Source organism: Tachypleus tridentatus, chromosome 13, assembly GCF_004210375.1.
Source record: "Tachypleus tridentatus isolate NWPU-2018 chromosome 13, ASM421037v1, whole genome shotgun sequence".
NCBI lineage: Eukaryota > Metazoa > Arthropoda > Merostomata > Xiphosura > Limulidae > Tachypleus > Tachypleus tridentatus.
In genome coordinates, this window is record NC_134837.1 from 258,187,747 (window position 1) to 258,208,026 (window position 20,280).

The window sequence follows — 20,280 nt, forward strand, 5'->3', positions numbered from 1 at the left end:
TCGTTCGAGGTTAACTGTTTCTTCAGATGAAATTTTATAAGATATTAAATAATAACATTCTTCACGCACGTGTTCATGAATATTTCCATACATTTAGTTTTCGGCAATCATTTGAGCATCTACTGACAGCATGTACTTCCCATCTGCTTTATTTGTACCTTTTTCCCACTGTCTGTTGTCGACTGTTAAAAATACATTGAGAAATGTAAACAAAGGATTTATATTGTTGTGATTAGACTCGTGCGTTTATTTCACTATCGTCATGGCTGACGTATTACGTGATTGATTAATGGCAGCGCTTACAAAATTTGTCAGTTCTAGATACACCGGACAATAACTTTAAAATATATTTATGTCTTTATATTATTAAATTGAAAAGGGAAACTAAATTGAAAAGACCAAAATATTTTCTAAAGTAATGTTTTCTTTGTCTGTTCAAACTGTGAAAGAACACAAGCCTGGTACTGAAAATTGTTCTGTTTATTCATTGAAAGGACTAGCTTGCCATAGTAACGCCCTTTGAGCTCGTCACATCCATCCGAATTGTTTAATATTGCACCCATGAAGTGCGGTTTAAATGCCAAATTGTTCCGCCAAACCCCATGGAGTTGGTGTGGTAATGTCCAGTTCATGTGACGTCGGATTGGGTTTCACTGTGAGCGTCAAAGCGCAGTTAATTAGACATTAAACACATCCTTTAAGTTTCTTAAATTGTAGTGCTGACTGAAGGGCTGAAATATTACAGATCACATTTTCGAGCGTCCTGCTTGGCTCAACTGATTAGCCAGTAAAACGAGATGCTAGGCCACCCGCACCCACTACAGATGTCGCGTTCCCTAGAAAGTAACGAAAAATTACTTTTATCTTATATCAGTTAACAGAGCACACGGTGGATACACATTAATAATAATGGGGTTTTGATTAAGAGCAAAAAAAAAAGATATTTATATATTAGATAAAACTTGAGGGGAGATCTAACACAAAGCAAATCTGAAACGGTTTATTACAATTAACGTATCGATATAGAAGTCCTAATTTTATTTTGATTGCAGACAACATTGTGTAAAAGATCTTATTCCGCAGTAAAATCTAGTCCGTTCTGTGTACCCGTGAATCATCGCGTTTTCCGTGTGATTGTATACATAAAGTAAATATTTAGACTAGATTGATTTCAGTATTTGAAATGATTAACCGACGTAGCGCGTGATTTGTGACATCATAACATTAAGTAACACCATAAAAAAACAACTTGCTGATTCGTGTTACTGTCTGGTAACGAGTGTTTTTGTTTGATTATACCAGTGCTTCACTTTGTGGTGTTTTCTGGTTAATTTTGCGTTGAATTATTATTTTTGTCTTTAGAAAGAATTTGCTTCATGTACAGGCCTTTTTTTAGGAAAACATTCCAATGAAAACTATTTTCTTTAATTTCACAAAAAACGAAAATAATGGTCTTAAAATTGTCTGTTTATACTGATGTGTTTACCATATAGTTAAAAAAAACTGTGTGTGTACATTTAATGTCAATATTATTGTTTTTATTAATACTTTCATTTGTGAACCATGAAATTCAGTCTTACTGTCAGAGCTGCCTACCCCAATCCCCAGTGGATCAGTGGTAGGTCCGTGGACGTATAACGTTAAACATTGGGTTTCAATACACGTAATGAGCAGGGCACAGACAACCCATTGTGTAGCTTTGTGCTTAATTACAAACAAACTGTGAGAAAAAACTGTATTATTGGAAGAGTACCAAGTACAGTGAACCTTCATTTGTACTTCATTATATAAATCTTATATTGGAAAAGATGCTTTCACCTTGATACAGTGGTGGAAGGTCAGTCTTTCTTCGAAAAAAAATTATTTCTGTTTCTTATTGTTTGCTGGCATGGTAAATATTGTATTTTTTCCCCATGTAGGTTAACTTGCATGTTTGTTGTTTTTTCAACTGTTATGGATGCTGTTGATGCTGGACTTTAATGGATCAGAATTAACTGTTAACTCAGGATATTGTACTGTGGCTAGTTTAATGAGGAATATGTGGATTTTCATAAAACACACCTAATGATTAGGATGGACTAATGCATCAGATTGTTATCCCTACTGTTATTAACTGTATCTTTGGCTTATCAACTTAAATAGATAGTGAATATATAAAATAAGTTACAGACCACCTTTGTGTTTTAGTAACAAGATTTTCATATTATGATGGTAAATGAAATGTGTGCTGTTAGGTTATTCACACATTATAAATGTTTTAAGTTCAATAATAAAAATATCTTAATATCTTAAAAATATCTTCTAAGTAGGTATGTAAGCTTTTTAATCCAAGTTTATAGAACATTCTGTGCATCAGTTGGGCAGTTATATATATATATAAGTGACCAAGTGAGTGCAAGTCCAGTTCATTCAGAGAAAAGTTAAGAATTGTGAAGCTAGCCATTGTATGAGTGATTAGCCTTAATGAGTGATATCTTAAAGTGAGTTTTACAGATTAAGGGTAATAACTTGTCTTTTTAAAAGTTGTTCTAAAGTAATTCATATGTGTTTGAACTTTGACAAAAATGAAACAGTAATTTTTATTTCAGGATACAACTTTAGTAATCCACACAGTAGCACATGTTGCACAACAAATGTGAGGTGCTCATTCCTGGTCTTGATCATCAATTTTACATCAGAAGTACAGATGATATGCTTTCTTTACAAGAGCAGTCATTGAGCATCTCTGATGAACAAGCGTATACTCGCCACAAATATAGCAGAATGTATCGGCTGTTATGACATTGTGAGACTTATTGACCGACACCAATCGTTCTCTAAAACAGCTATAACATCTAGCCTACTTGTTACAGTGCTACTGAGGCAATGCTATATTCTGAAAAATAACGTACACACTACAAGGTCTATATTAATCCAATCAGCAGCATCTGGGTATGCAAGCCACTTTTATAGCCGGCTGAGACAGTGTCAAGCTGGCTCCGGCATGCCCGGGCTGCATACTTTCACAGAACAGCTTCCAACCTGGCCTGATTTCATGCCTGGACATGCCCAGACTGCACAAAACATTGTTCATAGGTCTCTTACAGAAACAAAAATTTTTGGACACAGATATAAGAAAAAAACATAACAAAACTGAAGATTTCGATTAAACGGTACATGATGGGCAAATTTGGATGTGATTTTCATGTTCAGCAGCCAAAAATTTATAAGGAAAACCCAACAGTGTTCAAGAAGCAAAAACTTTGTTGTGCAGTGTAACCAGAAGACAGCTTATGTGTACTAATTGATGGGATAGTCAAAAGGTTTTTTATAACAAAAAAATAAATGTGGATGCTCCACATTATTTGGGAGACCTTGAAGTCATGTGTATCAAGTAGTTCGTATACAACTCAGTGATTGGAAATATAGCAGGTAATAGATATGTGGAGGAACTAGATAGTAAGAAGATTGATGTATAACTTACAGTTGCCACTGCAGTTCAAGTAAGATATCAAGCCTTCAGTCTCTACAAATGGCATCCCAAATGTAAGTCCTAGGGAACAGATAGAAGCACAGGACCCTTCACTGTAGAAACTTTGGGACAGTGCCTGAAAGAAAGTGGGACACAAGACAAAGAGGAAAGAGACTTGCAAAACAGAGGACCAGGAAAATATAGTGAACTATATCAAAGCAGTTCTACTAGGAAAGCTAAGCCCATCAAAGATAGTCACAAACACTTTTGTAACTCACCCTGTAGTAGAAAGGACTTTTTGCTGTACATGAAGTGGTCAGCAGAATGCACTATAAGGTGAGTGTGGATAGGATGACCAAGGTCTACCATGCCAATCTACTGAAGAGGTACTTTACAGGGAAGAAAACCTTACGGGTGCAGCTATTGGACACTGCAGAATCTGAAGACAGTACTTCATTTAAAATGATATCATTTGAGTTTTTCATACTTTGCTCTTTTAGTCATTTCTAAAGTAGACCTACCACCATGACATAAGTTTGTCTAATTAAGTAACAGTTGAAGACCAAGATGAACTATAACTTCTGTACTGTGCTGTTTTGTTTGTGTTCCCTTCCTTCCACAGTACAGAGTGCTGGCTTGACAACACTTTTCCAACCTATGGAACAGTCTTTCTTAACACCACTAAACATATAGGCTGATGGAAAATAACAATTTTAAAGTGGTCTCAGTAGTGTTAGCTGTGGTTACTTCTTGGATCTGTACAGTTCCTGTTGTTATACATAAATCTTCATCTGCAGATAACAGGAAATGTTCTTTCTCAAGATAACCTTTTTAACATACTTGTTACCACTTGACTGTACAATAAATACTAGTTTTTAATCAAATTGTTTTGTAGATTACTTAAATTTTACTCTTAGTTAACACACTGGTCTATTTTATCATTAATAAAACTCTCAAATAATACTTGAATTTATACAAGAAATCTGTTTTATAATCATTACCACTTCTAGTCTACATATTAGTCTACTTTCTTATTTGATCTGAATAGGCAGTTACCCATTCTTCTACAGTTTGGCTAATGTTTTTTTGACAAGTGTACTTAATATAGTAAAGTGTTTAAATTTAGTATATCAAAGTCTTAAGCTTTATGTGTGGTGTAGATAGAAACCTAATAATATAAAATCTATGGGAAAGGACCTTCCTACAAATTTCACACAATACTTGTTTAGTTTGAAAAACAGTTGAACGTAGAAGTGCCATTCACTCCATGTCTTTTGTCAAACTTTGTTATCTGAATAGATTCTTTTAACTTGTGTTGCCCCCATCAATGGCACAGCAGTATGTCTGCAGGCTTGCACCACTAAACACTGGGTTTTGATACCCATGAAGGGCAGAGCACAGATAGCCCATTGTGTAGCTTTTCGTGTAATTCTAAACAAACAAACAAGTAGCTTGTGTCAGTACTGGTATGAATTAATAATCTGTTTAAACATGGATGGATGCACTTAGATGATCAGTAAGGATGACTAGTACAGTATAGAATAACTGTGGAAATGATTTATGCAAGTTCAGGTGTTAGAGGACATATGTAAGGTATTTAATGGGACAATTGAAATATAAACAATGTCATAAAGTCACTAAATAATTACTAAAACATTTATTCTTTCCATTGTACTATAAATCGGAAAATACTAAATACATTGTAAGGTTTTGTCATCCTTTGCAAAGCTTGAGAAATGTTGATATTGTAACATTGTTTTCTGCATTAGATTAACCTTTTCACTTTTGCTCGGATATACGTTTCCCATATGATGAATGGGTTAAAGAATGTGAACCAATACATAACAGGTTCAAATGAAAATAAATTTATTTAAAATTAAATAATTGAATTGTACTTAGTTTAAACAAAGCCTAATTTCAGTTTGTAGGCAAACATTTTGTAATAGAGATGTTTTAATTGTGCTGTTATGTCCCACACAATCACATTAATATTTCTTTTGTGTCTTCACATTTTAACAGTGAAAACATTAAGCTATATAGGTTTATGTCTAGTTAAAGGTGACTTTTACAAAGATATATATAATGAATATTTTGTCTGATAAACGTAAGAGTTAGTGCATGTTTTTCCAGTTAACACAGTAATTTTTTGTTGGATTTTATTTTGTGTGATATAGTTAATTTGGGAATCATCTTCAGATTTGCTTGAGAGTAGTATATTTTTTAAAAGATGTTATCTACAGCAAAAGTAAGGCTGTTTGTGTCTTATCGCTGGCCTGTACTTTGCTGTTGGAGATCTTCAGACTTCCTGTCTGACATCTGGTTTTTGTCTCTTCTAGCAACTGCAAGATGAAATTGCTGAGGTCACCATAGAAATGAAAAAGCTGGAAGCACAAGGTGAAAGGTAGATGACACTCATATGTTGTTTCATTTTTTACTTTTGTATAGAATAAAACCTTACATTTATATCCACTGCATGTCAACAAAACTTGTTATATTTATTTCATAGTTTGACTGCTCTTCATGACACATCTAAGACTAAAAAATTATGAAAATCACTGTTTGTGCACCTGTTCTGAAACACAGTCTTCATGGTAAATAACAAAAAAGATCATTCACAAATGTCTGATGAACAGTTTAATATTTGTAACACTAGTGTAACTTAGAGTATTTGTATTAATAATATTGATGGTAATTATGGAATTGGTTTTACTATTTATAATTCTATAAAATCACTGATGGTATAAGTGTACTTGATGAACGTATAGTGTACATGTATGCAAGGTCTCTAACATAGAGAGAACACTTCAAGAATTTTGTTGGTGCAAAACTGAACAAAAAATATAGGAGTTTGATACTAATTTCCCACATTACTTATCACATATTGAAACAACAATAGGTCAGTAAGACAATATAAAGGTCTACAAAAGCTATCTATGTATGTTGGGTCTTGTGTAAATCTATCTTGCCTTGTATGTTGAAATAAAGAGTGGTTTGTTTTATTGTAGTGTACAAACCAGTCCTATAATGATTTTCTTTGTCTAAGTATCGAGCTTCAGAAAGGGGAAATAACCTTGATATGTTTGTTAATCTAGCTCTTGAAGTTTGAGTAAAAAATTGGGGGGTTGGGTTGTAGATTTCATGTTTCCCAAGAAATACTTAGCTTGCTAATAAGGGGATTCACTTAGAGTTCAGTGTTGTACAAAAGATTTTGTGAGAATTTTGCTACTTCTTTTCCCTGTTCCCTTTCTCTAGTTAATATCATGTTCCTACACTCACTAATCATTTTTATCAGTTGTTGATTTTCATAGTAAAATCAGCAGATAACAAAAACGTTAAACTTAGTCTCATTCATGAAACATCTCTGAAAATTAGAATATATTATTGGCACTCTTATTCTATAACTCTTTTGTAACTAGAATTTGTAATTATTGGTACTCTTATTCCATAGCTCTTTTGTAACTAGAATATGTGATTATTGGTACTCTTATTCCGTAGCTCTTTTGTAACTAGAATATGTAATTATTGGTACTCTTATTCCATAGCTCTTTTGTAACTAGAATATGTGATTATTGGTACTCTTATTCCGTAGCTGTTTTGTAACTAGAATATGTAATTATTGGCACTTTTATTCCATAGCTCTTTTGTAACTAGAATATGTAATTATTGGTACTCTTATTCCATAGCTCTTTTGTAACTAGAATATGTAATTATTGGTACTCTTATTCCATAGCTCTTTTGTAACTAGAATATGTAATTATTGGTACTCTTATTCCATAGCTCTTTGTAACTAGAATATGTAATTATTGGTACTCTTATTCCATAGCTCTTTTGTAACTAGAATATGTAATTATTGGTACTCTTATTCCATAGCTCTTTGTAATTAGAATATGTAATTATTGGTACTCTTATTCCGTAGCTATTTTGTAACTAGAATATGTGATTATTATTTGTACTCTTATTCTGTAGCCCTTTTGTAACTAGAATATGTGATTATTAATGGTACTCTGATTCCATAGCTATTTTGTAACTAGAATATGTAATTATTGGTACTCTTATTCCATAGCTCTTTTGTAACTAGAATATGTAATTATTGGTACTCTTATTCCATAGCTCTTTTGTAACTAGAATATGTAATTATTGGTACTCTTATTCCATAGCTCTTTTGTAACTAGAATTTGTAATTATTGGTACTCTTATTCCATAGCTCTTTTGTAACTAGAATATGTAATTATTGGTACTCTTATTCCATAGCTCTTTTGTAACTAGAATATGTAATTATTGGTACTCTTATTCCATAGCTCTTTGTAACTAGAATATGTAATTATTGGTACTCTTATTCCATAGCTCTTTTGTAACTAGAATATGTAATTATTGGTACTCTTATTCCATAGCTCTTTTGTAACTAGAATATGTAATTATTGGTACTCTTATTCCATAGCTCTTTTGTAACTAGAATATGTAATTATTGGTACTCTTATTCCATAGCTCTTTTGTAATTAGAATATGTAATTATTGGTACTCTTATTCCATAGCTCTTTTGTAACTAGAATATGTAATTATTGGTACTTTTATTCCATAGCTCTTTTGTAACTAGAATATGTAATTATTATTTGTACTCTTATTCTGTAGCCCTTTTGTAACTAGAATATGTGATTATTAATGGTACTCTGATTCCACAGCTATTTTGTAACTAGAATATGTAATTATTGGTACTCTTATTCCACAGCTCTTTTGTAACTAGAATATGTAATTATTGGTACTCTTATTCCATAGCTCTTTTGTAACTAGAATATGTAATTATTGGTACTCTTATTCCATAGCTCTTTTGTAACTAGAATTTGTAATTATTGGTACTCTTATTCCATAGCTCTTTTGTAACTAGAATATGTAATTATTGGTACTTTTATTCCATAGCTCTTTGTAACTAGAATATGTAATTATTGGTACTCTTATTCCATAGCTCTTTTGTAACTAGAATTTGTAATTATTGGTACTCTTATTCCATAGCTCTTTTGTAACTAGAATATGTAATTATTGGTACTTTTATTCCATAGCTCTTTTGTAACTAGAATATGTAATTATTGGTACTCTTATTCCATAGCTCTTTTGTAACTAGAATATGTAATTATTGGTACTCTTATTCCATAGCTCTTTTGTAACTAGAATATGTAATTATTGGTACTCTTATTCCATAGCTCTTTTGTAATTAGAATATGTAATTATTGGTACTCTTATTCCGTAGCTATTTTGTAACTAGAATATGTGATTATTATTTGTACTCTTATTCTGTAGCTATTTTGTAACTAGAATATGTGATTATTATTTGTACTCTTATTCTGTAGCTATTTTGTAACTAGAATATGTGATTATTATTTGTACTCTTATTCTGTAGCCCTTTTGTAACTAGAATATGTGATTATTATTGGTACTCTGATTCCATAGCTCTTTTGTAACTAGAATATGTAATTATTGGTACTCTTATTCCATAGCTCTTTTGTAATTAGAATATGTAATTATTGGTACTCTTATTCCGTAGCTATTTTGTAACTAGAATATGTGATTATTATTTGTACTCTTATTCTGTAGCTATTTTGTAACTAGAATATGTGATTATTATTTGTACTCTTATTCTGTAGCCCTTTTGTAACTAGAATATGTGATTATTATTGGTACTCTGATTCCATAGCTATTTTGTAACTAGAATATGTAATTATTGGTACTCTTATTCCATAGCTCTTTTGTAACTAGAATATGTAATTATTGGTACTCTTATTCCATAGCTCTTTTGTAACTAGAATATGTAATTATTGGTACTCTTATTCCATAGCTCTTTTGTAACTAGAATTTGTAATTATTGGTACTCTTATTCCATAGCTCTTTGTAACTAGAATATGTAATTATTGGTACTCTTATTCCATAGCTCTTTTGTAACTAGAATATGTAATTATTGGTACTCTTATTCCATAGCTCTTTTGTAACTAGAATATGTAATTATTGGTACTCTTATTCCATAGCTCTTTTGTAACTAGAATATGTAATTATTGGTACTCTTATTCCATAGCTCTTTTGTAACTAGAATATGTAATTATTGGTACTCTTATTCCATAGCTCTTTTGTAATTAGAATATGTAATTATTGGTACTCTTATTCCGTAGCTATTTTGTAACTAGAATATGTGATTATTATTTGTACTCTTATTCTGTAGCCCTTTTGTAACTAGAATATGTGATTATTAATGGTACTCTGATTCCATAGCTATTTTGTAACTAGAATATGTAATTATTGGTACTCTTATTCCATAGCTCTTTTGTAACTAGAATATGTAATTATTGGTACTCTTATTCCATAGCTCTTTGTAACTAGAATTTGTAATTATTGGTACTCTTATTCCATAGCTCTTTTGTAACTAGAATATGTAATTATTGGTACTTTTATTCCATAGCTCTTTTGTAACTAGAATATGTAATTATTGGTACTCTTATTCCATAGCTCTTTTGTAACTAGAATATGTAATTATTGGTACTCTTATTCCATAGCTCTTTTGTAATTAGAATATGTAATTATTGGTACTCTTATTCCGTAGCTATTTTGTAACTAGAATATGTGATTATTATTTGTACTCTTATTCCGTAGCTATTTTGTAACTAGAATATGTGATTATTATTTGTACTCTTATTCTGTAGCTATTTTGTAACTAGAATATGTGATTATTATTTGTACTCTTATTCTGTAGCTATTTTGTAACTAGAATATGTGATTATTATTTGTACTCTTATTCTGTAGCCCTTTTGTAACTAGAATATGTGATTATTATTGGTACTCTGATTCCATAGCTATTTTGTAACTAGAATATGTAATTATTGGTACTCTTATTCCATAGCTGTTTTGTAACTAGAATATGTGATTATTGGTACTCTTATTCCTTAACTCCTTTATAAATAAGGCCTAGTATGTCCAGGGGGCTAAGGCATTTGGCTTGCAATCTGATGTTTGTGGGTTCAAATCCCTGTCACACTAAACATGCTCACTTTTGCAGCTATGGGGGTATTATAATGTAATGTTCAATTCCACTTTTCATTGGTAAAAGAGTAGCCTAAGAGTTGGCAGTGAGTGGTGATGATTAGATGCCTTCCCTCTAGTCTTACACTGCTAAAATAGGGACGACTAGCACAGATAGCTCTCATGTAGCCTTGCATGAAATACAAAAGTGAATAAACTTTTATAACAAATATATGTGATTAATGCTACTATTTTTCATTAACTAATTGATTACAGATATTGTTTAATTACAGGTATCATAATTTAATTAGGGGTTTTAATTGATTTTCAGTAAAACAAATTCAAGAGCAAAGCAACTATCTATTGGAAAAAAGAAATTTAATATGGACCCTAAAAAGGTATGAATATACACAATGATGCTGTATCCATCTTGCTAAAAAGGTATGAATATACACAATGATGCTGTATCCATCTTGCTAAAAAGGTATGAATATACACAATGATGCTGTATCCGTCTTGCTAAAAAGGTATGAATATACACAATGATGCTGTATCCATCTTACTAAAAAGGTAGGAATATACACAATGATGCTGTATCCATCTTACTAAAAAGGTAGGAATATACACAATGATGAGGTATCCATCTTACTAAAAAGGTATTAATATACACAATGATGAGGTATCCATCTTACTAAAAAGGTATGAATATACACAATGATGCTGTATCCATCTTACTAAAAAGGTAGGAATATACACAATGATGAGGTATCCATCTTACTAAAAAGGTAGGAATATACACAATGATGAGGTATCCATCTTACTAAAAAGGTAGGAATATACACAATGATGCTGTATCCATCTTACTAAAAAGGTAGGAATATACACAATGATGAGGTATCCATCTTACTAAAAAGGTAGGAATATACACAATGATGCTGTATCCATCTTACTAAAAAGGTAGGAATATACACAATGATGAGGTATCCATCTTACTAAAAAGGTATGAATATACACAATGATGAGGTATCCATCTTACTAAAAAGGTATGAATATACACAATGATGCTGTATCCATCTTACTAAAAAGGTATGAATATACACAATGATGCTGTATCCATCTTACTAAAAAGGTAGGAATATACACAATGATGAGGTATCCATCTTACTAAAAAGGTATGAATATACACAATGATGAGGTATCCATCTTACTAAAAAGGTAGGAATATACACAATGATGAGGTATCCATCTTACTAAAAAGGTAGGAATATACACAATGATGCTGTATCCATCTTACTAAAAAGGTAGGAATATACACAATGATGAGGTATCCATCTTACTAATTTATTTCATTGAAGAAAGATTGACAAAATTTGGAATTTTGTAGATTTCTTAGGTATGGTTAGTAAAGTGAACTTTACGTAACCCTTAAACAGTAGCAATGTTGTAGGTCGCAACATCAGTTGATGGTGGCTGCTATTTAAGGGTTTGTGATTAACGTGCTGGGCCGAGATGATGTTGACCATTTTCAGTGCATTACGAAAATTCTGTTGCTTGGTGAAAGTGCCAAATAGAAAATTATATTTTTTAAAAAAAAGGTTAATTATTAATTTTCAGGTGTATAATTACACACACTGGTAGATATAAACAGTTATGAAGGTTAAACATTTGACTGGCATGAGTGTAATTATGGGATATATACATACAAATCTTTATGTAGTTTTGTGAAAGTTTCAAAATGATATGATGTTGTTTGTATTATTAAAACACTTTATAGACTGAAGAAACAACTACAGGATTATTTTAAAGTATGAGAAAGTTATACAAGCTTTTTTGTTATTAACTAAAATCACACATTGTTTTTTTAACTATTAGCATTTGAAAATAAGAATTTTGTGTTTTGTTTGCTAAAGTATAGAGTGTCAAAGAAAAGTATAGAAGCAGTTTATTTAATGCTGGCTCATGAAAGTGAAGTTAAATCAGTGATTGATTTCCTGTTAACTAATACATACCAATGAATAATACATAGTACAGTGCTTCAGTTGCTGTCCACACACATCCATTCCTGTCCATGTGCAAATAGTTCAGCTACTTCCCCAACTTATTTAGCATATAATTAGTGAGCATAATAAATTCAATTTAAGAATAAATATTTGTGATAGAACAACAATAATAAGATATAATATGTTTGTGTTGGTGTCAGTTTTGATGAGGAAGATGAAGATAGTAATCACCTTTTGACCTTTAAACATCTGGGTTAAAAATGTGTGGACATGTGAAGTTTGAGAGAAATTAGGTTATTGATAGAAGGGGTAGCATTGTATACAGAAAATAAACTTGACATATTTGGACAACAAAACAAGAAGGTGATTCCAAACAAAGTATATATTTGATAGTAAAACCACTGGCGATACTTTTTTGGATATCACATTTGTGGATGACTTACAAATTAAAACAACTACTGCCATTGTCATACAAGATCAGTTTCATAATTATTACAAATGTGCACTTACACAAAACTGTATATATTCACCACCAAATTGAGGGTTATCTAGTGTGTGACAACTGTATGCTAATGTGTGATACTGTATGCCTCCTTATGAAACCAGTTGGCAATGGATGACTTCGTTAGAAATTTGTCTCCAATCCTTCAAGATGGATGAGTCTATACCTATTGGTTGGTGGCTTTTATTTTCTCACCTTTTAGATATACTTAGGACATGGCAGAACATCAGTCATGGTTGCTTGGATGAACTGTTGGAACAGACTACCATATATAAAAACAGCTGGTTTGGGTTGAGAAAATTTTTTATACAGAGGAGCGAACAACGTTTCAAGCTTCCATGGAGTTGTTGCAGAATGAAAGATTTTACTTCTGTAGCTCTTACTATGAAAATTATCTTTGGTTACATCAAGTGGAATTCTCTGGTCAACATAAATTCCTCTCTCAAATGACTCCTGTTTGTGATTACATGTGATTATATCCTTTGTGAACAGCTATCCTGTGTTGCACATGCAAACTATTAAAATGTGTTTGCAAGTTTTGTCTGTTTGATGCATATCAAACTCACTGGGAACATAGCCCATACCTATCATGAGTGTACATGTTCCAGATTTATTCATGTTGGAGGTAACATTTGTTGATATACTTCCTTTTGCATGGTTCAAGGTTAAAAACTATAATCAGAATTCTTACGTTGAATCTATATTATGACAAAGTTAATTATTATTGATGATACTGTTATGTTGTAGTGATGGCAGTTTTGATTGGAAATCTCAAGTAAACTTCCTAATTGATTTATATTATAGGGTATTGAGTACTTGATTGAACACAGACTGCTTCAGAGTACAGCAGAAAATGTTGCTCAGTTCCTATACAAAGGAGAAGGACTGAACAAAACAGCTATAGGAGACTACTTAGGAGAAAGGTCAGTAAATTAGAGTTTAACATTATTGTGATGAGTGGTGTCTTCACAGTTAAGGTAAAAAAAAATTAATTGTGTATTGTTAGCATTAACAATAACTTAAATTTCAGTTATTCATATTGTTTGACTTTTATAACATTTTTGATAACTAATTAAAAACCACATTAAATGAATGAAGATTGTTGTATTTTTGTTAGCATGATTAATTCATTTTTAATTCTAGGAATGATTTCAACATGAAAGTCTTGGATGCCTTTGTGGATCTCCATGATTTTACAGACTTAATTCTGGTTCAAGCTTTAAGGTACTTTTAATCATTAAAATAACTGGAACTGTTAGTTCTAATGAAGGTGATGAGATGGTTCATTATGTTTTTCATCAAACATATAACTGGGTAAAAAACATTAAACATTATTTCTTGCATGCAAGTAAATGTTAGAACATGTTCATTTTCATTCAATTATTAGTTCACGTTTCATTTTGTAAATATTCACAAAAAACTTCTTGTGGTTATAAACCATTACAGTACTAATTATTCAAGGAAATCAACTTTTGAAAAATGTTCACTTAACAGGCAGTTCCTCTGGAGTTTTCGTCTACCCGGGGAGGCTCAAAAAATCGATAGGATGATGGAAAAATTTGCTCAAAGATACTGTCAACTAAATCCTGGAGTGTTTAGTAATATTGGTAAGAAAATTTGCAAAATTGATAGGGTTATGTTTAAAGAATTCAAAGGTAGTTCTAAACACTTGAAGGTTCATTGGGCAGTATACAAGCACAGTCACAGTTGTTTTTTTCTGTTTTCGATAGTTATTAAATAGTTATTTCAATTTTAATGCCACTTGTGTGTAGAATGATATCTTGACTTGAATAATATTCATTATTTAAACAATGTGGGTTATGTTAAAGCACAAGGTGGGGGTGGTTAACAGCTGATCTTTGTTACTTTGTGTATTTTTATATTTATTATGTGTATTTAATCAACAGGTTTGTGTTAAAATTACTATGGCTGTTAGTGTTTTAAAATAATAACTGTTAAATGAATATTTGTTTTACATAAGTCAATTGCAGTTGTGTAGGTGGCTTCATTAGCTGCTTTAGCAACGTAACCATACGAGTATTCCAAGTAGTATCTAATACGTGTAAATAAATAATGTGCATTTTTTTAAATATAGAAACATGAGAACTGTTCTATATAACATATTTTGTATGATGTATGTGAAAGTTATAATACACTTTTATAAATTACATGTAAAATGAAATGATTTTCCATCAACTATAAACTGTTAGTTATGGTGACATCATCACTAACTTATGTAAATTATTACTATTGAAGGTTTGAATTTTTGTTTGGTTACCTGTTTCACACCTTTGAAGGTTCGTCTCTACTCTTTGTTGTAACTTTAAAAATTAATATGTTTATTAATACCAACCAGTAAATTATTAATGCCCATTAATAAAAAATAATTACTTGAAAACATTTGTTACTCTTTGTTTTGATCGATAAGAGGTATTGCTGTTTGTTTGTTTTTGTTTTCAATTTTCAAACAAATTCATGGTTCCACTGCTTAGATGGTTTGAAATCTCCCTCTGATCCTCTATTCAGGGATCTCCAATATGAAATTTTGTAAATCTGAAATGTAGATACTTGTTTTGAATTATTTTACTTTGTCCATGCCCCTGTTGTGTGAGTGCAAGTCTGTGAATCTTGTCTTTAGAGTCGCCAATTTTCCACTATTTTCAAATTGAGGGGATAAAAATAGACATTTTATTAAATTTGAATTTAAATTGGCTCACCCAAATCTCCAAAACCCATTTATGGGGCCTTCTCAGGACTATTTCAAAACTATTTTTCTTTTTCTCATATGAAATATTTTGGAAATTGTGAAGTAGCCTGAGAATCAAGTAAAAAAGAGAGAGCCTGAGAATCAAGTAAAAACAGAGAGACGTACATATACAGTTGAAACGGAAATTGTGGAGTAGCTTGAGAATCAAGTAAAAACAGAGAGACGTACATATACAGTTGAAACGGAAATTGTGGAGTAGCTTGAGAATCAAGTAAAAACAGAGAGACGTACATATACAGTTGAAACGGAAATTGTGAAGTAGCCTGAGAATCAAGTAAAAACAGAGAGACGTACATATACAGTTGAAACCTATGATAGAGCTAAGCATCAAAGTATCTAGTGTTTGATAGTATGAGGGACTATGAATTTGTATGTCAATCAGTTGCATCCCATTGCTTTAATTATTAAGATTGCAACTTGCACTCTGGAACTATGGATGCGTTATAAGGGTGGAAAGTTTATCCTACTGTTTGGTTCCAGAAGAATTGGTGGTAAGTGCTGTTTACCACCACTTTCTAGTGCAGATACCCCTCAAGTAGTGTAGTGCAAATACCTGCAACAATAAAACAGAAGCCAGTGTTGATTAATAATACTGAAGAGAAACAACTGTACAGCTCAGTTTGTAGTGTAATATCAGTTGGTGTAATATTACTATCGAGATAAACATTGATGTATTTTCCATACTCACAAATTGGTCAGCTATTATGAACCATGTCATAATAGTTATGTATAAACTTCAAAATATTGATGTAATAATGATTAAAAAAATTTGTAATAGTTAAATATGAACCTTGAAACTTGTATAATTGTGATTAGTGAATCAATTACAACAAAGAATCATTGTAACTGGGGAGAATGAACAGCTTTATCTCTGTATATAATTACACATGAAAAAAAGTAAAAACAATTTGATTTGTTGTTAAATTTGCTACTAACCCTAGGTAGATTATGACTGAACAGATTTTTGTACTTTCAGACACTTGTTATGTCCTGTCTTTTGCCATTATCATGTTGAACACTTCATTACACAACCCCAGCGTGAAGGAAAAACCGTCCGTGGAACAGTTTATCAACATGAACCGGGGCATCAACAATGGGGGAGATCTTCCGCATGAATTAATCATGGTAAGATACACATTCTTCCTTAAGGTTGAGAATAGACTTGTATTAATTTGTGGCAACCTACTGGTGAAAAGTAGCATTAATTACTGATAAAGGATCAGTAATATCAGTTTAAGTAAGTGAATTATGTTATGAAAGGAAACCAAATATGAACTGAATGTGGAGAGTGGTATAGAAATTATGTTCATAGTAAAGTACATCAGTTCTTGAGACATGTTTCAGACAAAAGAAGGTTCAAATAATTGTAATCAAATTTGATATCCAGAAATGAAATGTTTGATGAAAGAAAAAGTTAACCAATATTCTTAAATTAAAAATATTAAATTCAAAGTCAAAGCTAGTGAACTGTTGTAATCCAATAAAATTAATATTTATGATACAAATTATTTATAATACACATTATGGAAGGGAAAAGATAGATTTGAAATGCAATATATTTTTTTATTGATCTGTGTAAATAAACACTATATTCACAATGTTTCTGTTGTTCTTAGCATTCAGTAGATACTTGGAAATTTTCATACTGTATTCATATTTCAAACAAGTTTCTATCAGTCGTTATCCAATCCAAGTGATTAGTCCTAGTACTGAGTGAATGGCCTTTTAGGAAGTGATATACCAAAAATGAGTGAGAGAACTTAAATACATTTTTTACACATCTTTCGTATAAAATCTCTAATGAATAAATTAAGAATAGTGAGAGAAAAAAAATTACAGTTTAAGTGTTTTTTATTACAAATTTAGGAATATGATAGTTTTTTTAGTTCTTAAAATTACTAGTTGCATAATTTTCAAAGTAGTTTTATTATTCAAAAAAGATCCTTATTTGATTACTAGTTAAGGAAGAGATTTGACAGATATGACTGAAATAATTTCATTTTTTACTGTGCTCAATTCATTATTTTTAAAATTATTTGTAGCGCATCGTAAATTATTATCGAGTTCTCAAGGTTGTTTTAATATTTAAAATGTATAATTTGCTATTATTGTGATCTGACTTCATTTTTCAAATTTGTTGAATTTTTTCATCTTACAAATTATTATTTGCATTTTTTGTTTAACAATTTTGAGAAGACTGTTTCTTCAATAGCCAGGTTATTTTTAATTATTTTTAAATTTTCTCAAGTTAGCCTGCATTTGTGAGGTGTTATATAGAAACGTTTGTGCTGTTTTGATCTATAGTTTTAGATCTGTGATGATTATTGAAACAGCATTTGTTCTCCATGGAAATAGTTTTTAGTTTTTCTTACTTATTGGAAATGTGTTCCCTACATATAAGTAACAGTTCTTTAAATATTTTGTGCCCTTTGTTGAAGGAAAAAATGAACCTTCTTCAATGTCTTAAAACTCTACTAACCTTTAGCATTGTACAATATCCTTCAACTAAGGCAACCTATCCTTTAGTTTTCTTTAGATGTAAGAACAAAAGAACCTTTAGTATTGTGTGTCAGTAAAACAGCACAGAACTGTTTTTTTACATAAATGTTCTACTTCAAAATATAGGATGAGCGACAAGCACGAATTTCTTGAGGGTGGATAATTTTTTAAACGTTATATCCAAGATTATAAATATATTTATTTATAGAACTTCTCAACTTACGGGCTCTCTTCATCAAATGTAAAATGCACAAAATTTATGAAATTGAATAAAAATTGGTAAACACTTTTAAGACATAATAATGTAAAAACAAAAATCCCATTGATTTTTGATTTTAAGTTTTGAAGATTTAAATGTTCTTTACAGATCTTTACATTATATAATTATATTTACAACCTGTTGATACAAAACGACTGGTTTCTTTTTTCCTAGAGTTTATATGACAGCATAAAACAGGAACCATTTAAGATTCCAGAGGATGATGGTAATGATTTAATGCATACTTTCTTCAATCCTGACAGGGAGGGCTGGTTATGGAAACAAGGTAGATACATATCTTTTACTGTATAATTAGAGCAGTTAGATTTTGTTGATCTATTATCCAGTAATTTTTCCTGCTATATCTGGGATGATTCTAATAGCATACAGATTATTAAAATAAAATTACAATTTATTTGTTTTAAAATATGTACTTTAGTTCATTTTTGATGTATTAATAAAAGTAAAATAATACAGTATGAAATACATTGCTGTAAATTTCAAGGCCTAAACTTAGGTAAGTTCTGTTACAGCATGTTTAAATATTACAAAGTACCTATGAAAGTACATAAACAGCATAAACAGTCCTATATTTTCATAATGATGAGAAACCCACTTAAAATGAAAACTGTATTTTCAAGATGCCTGATATGGGTATTTTATTAAAATACAGAACAATGTTTTGACCTTCTTTGGTCATGTTCTGTACGTTATTTTAATTGAAGTTTTAATGTCCTGTATGTCAGTGTTCCACATTTATGTTTCTGTAAATTATACAGCCTAAGTTTTTGATTTTTATCTGATAGTGTATATTTTTACTTTGCTGTTAAAACTATTTAAAGTGTGCAATTGACATCAGTTCAAGATGTATATAAATAAGAGTTAGACAGTCTTCAGGAATAATGACCTTTGATAATTAAATGATTAAAAGGAAAAACAAGAACAAGTTCTTGTAACTGTCACTGTGAGAACTAAATTTTGTTAAGTCATGTAGACTAATTGTTTTAAGTGTGTGGCTTGTCAGAGCTGGTGACATTATTGGCTATCAAGTTTAATCTTAGCTCAGTGGTAATCTTAGGGGCTTATTGTAATAAAATGTGGAATCCAAAGTCTGCAGTAGGCACAACACAGGTTGTCTGTTGTACAGAGCTTGATTTATAGGATGTTTCTAAGTGAATTGTTTTATATATAAAACTAAAGCATGAATCCTTCCAGAAAGCTCTAACTAAATATACTCAAAGTATTCATATATGTTAGGTTTAAAAAAGTCCTAGCCTTGGATATATAGTAAAGAACTTGAGTTAAGTTTTTTTCTTTAAACATGAGTGTTCTTGAAGAATTGACTATTTAATAATATAGTTCTTTCATAATTTAGTTACATTTGTTGGACTTGTCACAGGAGTTATCAAAACGTCCTAACTTCAGTTTCAATCTCTTATGTTAAAAAATTAATACATAACTATAATTAGGTACAAGTACTTATAAATGTCCTCCCCCCCTTTATAGCCCTTTATTAAACTCCATATTCACATCCAACCCAAGCAACACTTGGTAGATTAGCAGATTTCCCCAAACCTCAAAATTATAATGGTAGTTGCAGTTTTTAAATTTTAAAATGTATTAGACTAATGATGGGAATGAAAAAAAGACAATAAGCTATTAATAAAAATCAAGGAGTAATCTGTATTTTCTCACTTCAACAACATGGAAAGTGGAAATAAAACTGTTTAAAAATATTAATGGAAGTAATTACTTTACTATTTTACAAATAGTATAGAAAAGCAAATTATATTGTACCTTCCA

The 20,280-nt window shown here is 30.9% G+C and overlaps 1 protein-coding gene across 7 annotated transcripts in view; it reads left to right on the forward strand.

Annotated features, from left to right (window-relative positions):
• Positions 1-20,280, forward strand: part of LOC143239779 (cytohesin-1-like) — a 75,770-nt gene that overhangs the window by 47,405 nt on the left and 8,085 nt on the right. For 6 of the 7 annotated variants that reach the window (XM_076481263.1, XM_076481264.1, XM_076481265.1 and 3 more), the window contains 7 exons: positions 5,788-5,852; positions 10,782-10,848; positions 13,757-13,875; positions 14,096-14,176; positions 14,447-14,559; positions 16,696-16,844; positions 18,652-18,763. In XM_076481263.1, the coding sequence (XP_076337378.1) occupies positions 5,788-5,852; positions 10,782-10,848; positions 13,757-13,875; positions 14,096-14,176; positions 14,447-14,559; positions 16,696-16,844; positions 18,652-18,763 (706 nt within the window). Of the gene's footprint in view, positions 1-2,799; positions 3,788-5,787; positions 5,853-10,781; positions 10,849-13,756; positions 13,876-14,095; positions 14,177-14,446; positions 14,560-16,695; positions 16,845-18,651; positions 18,764-20,280 lie in introns of those variants that run through there. The other variant, XM_076481267.1, reaches the window with a different exon arrangement.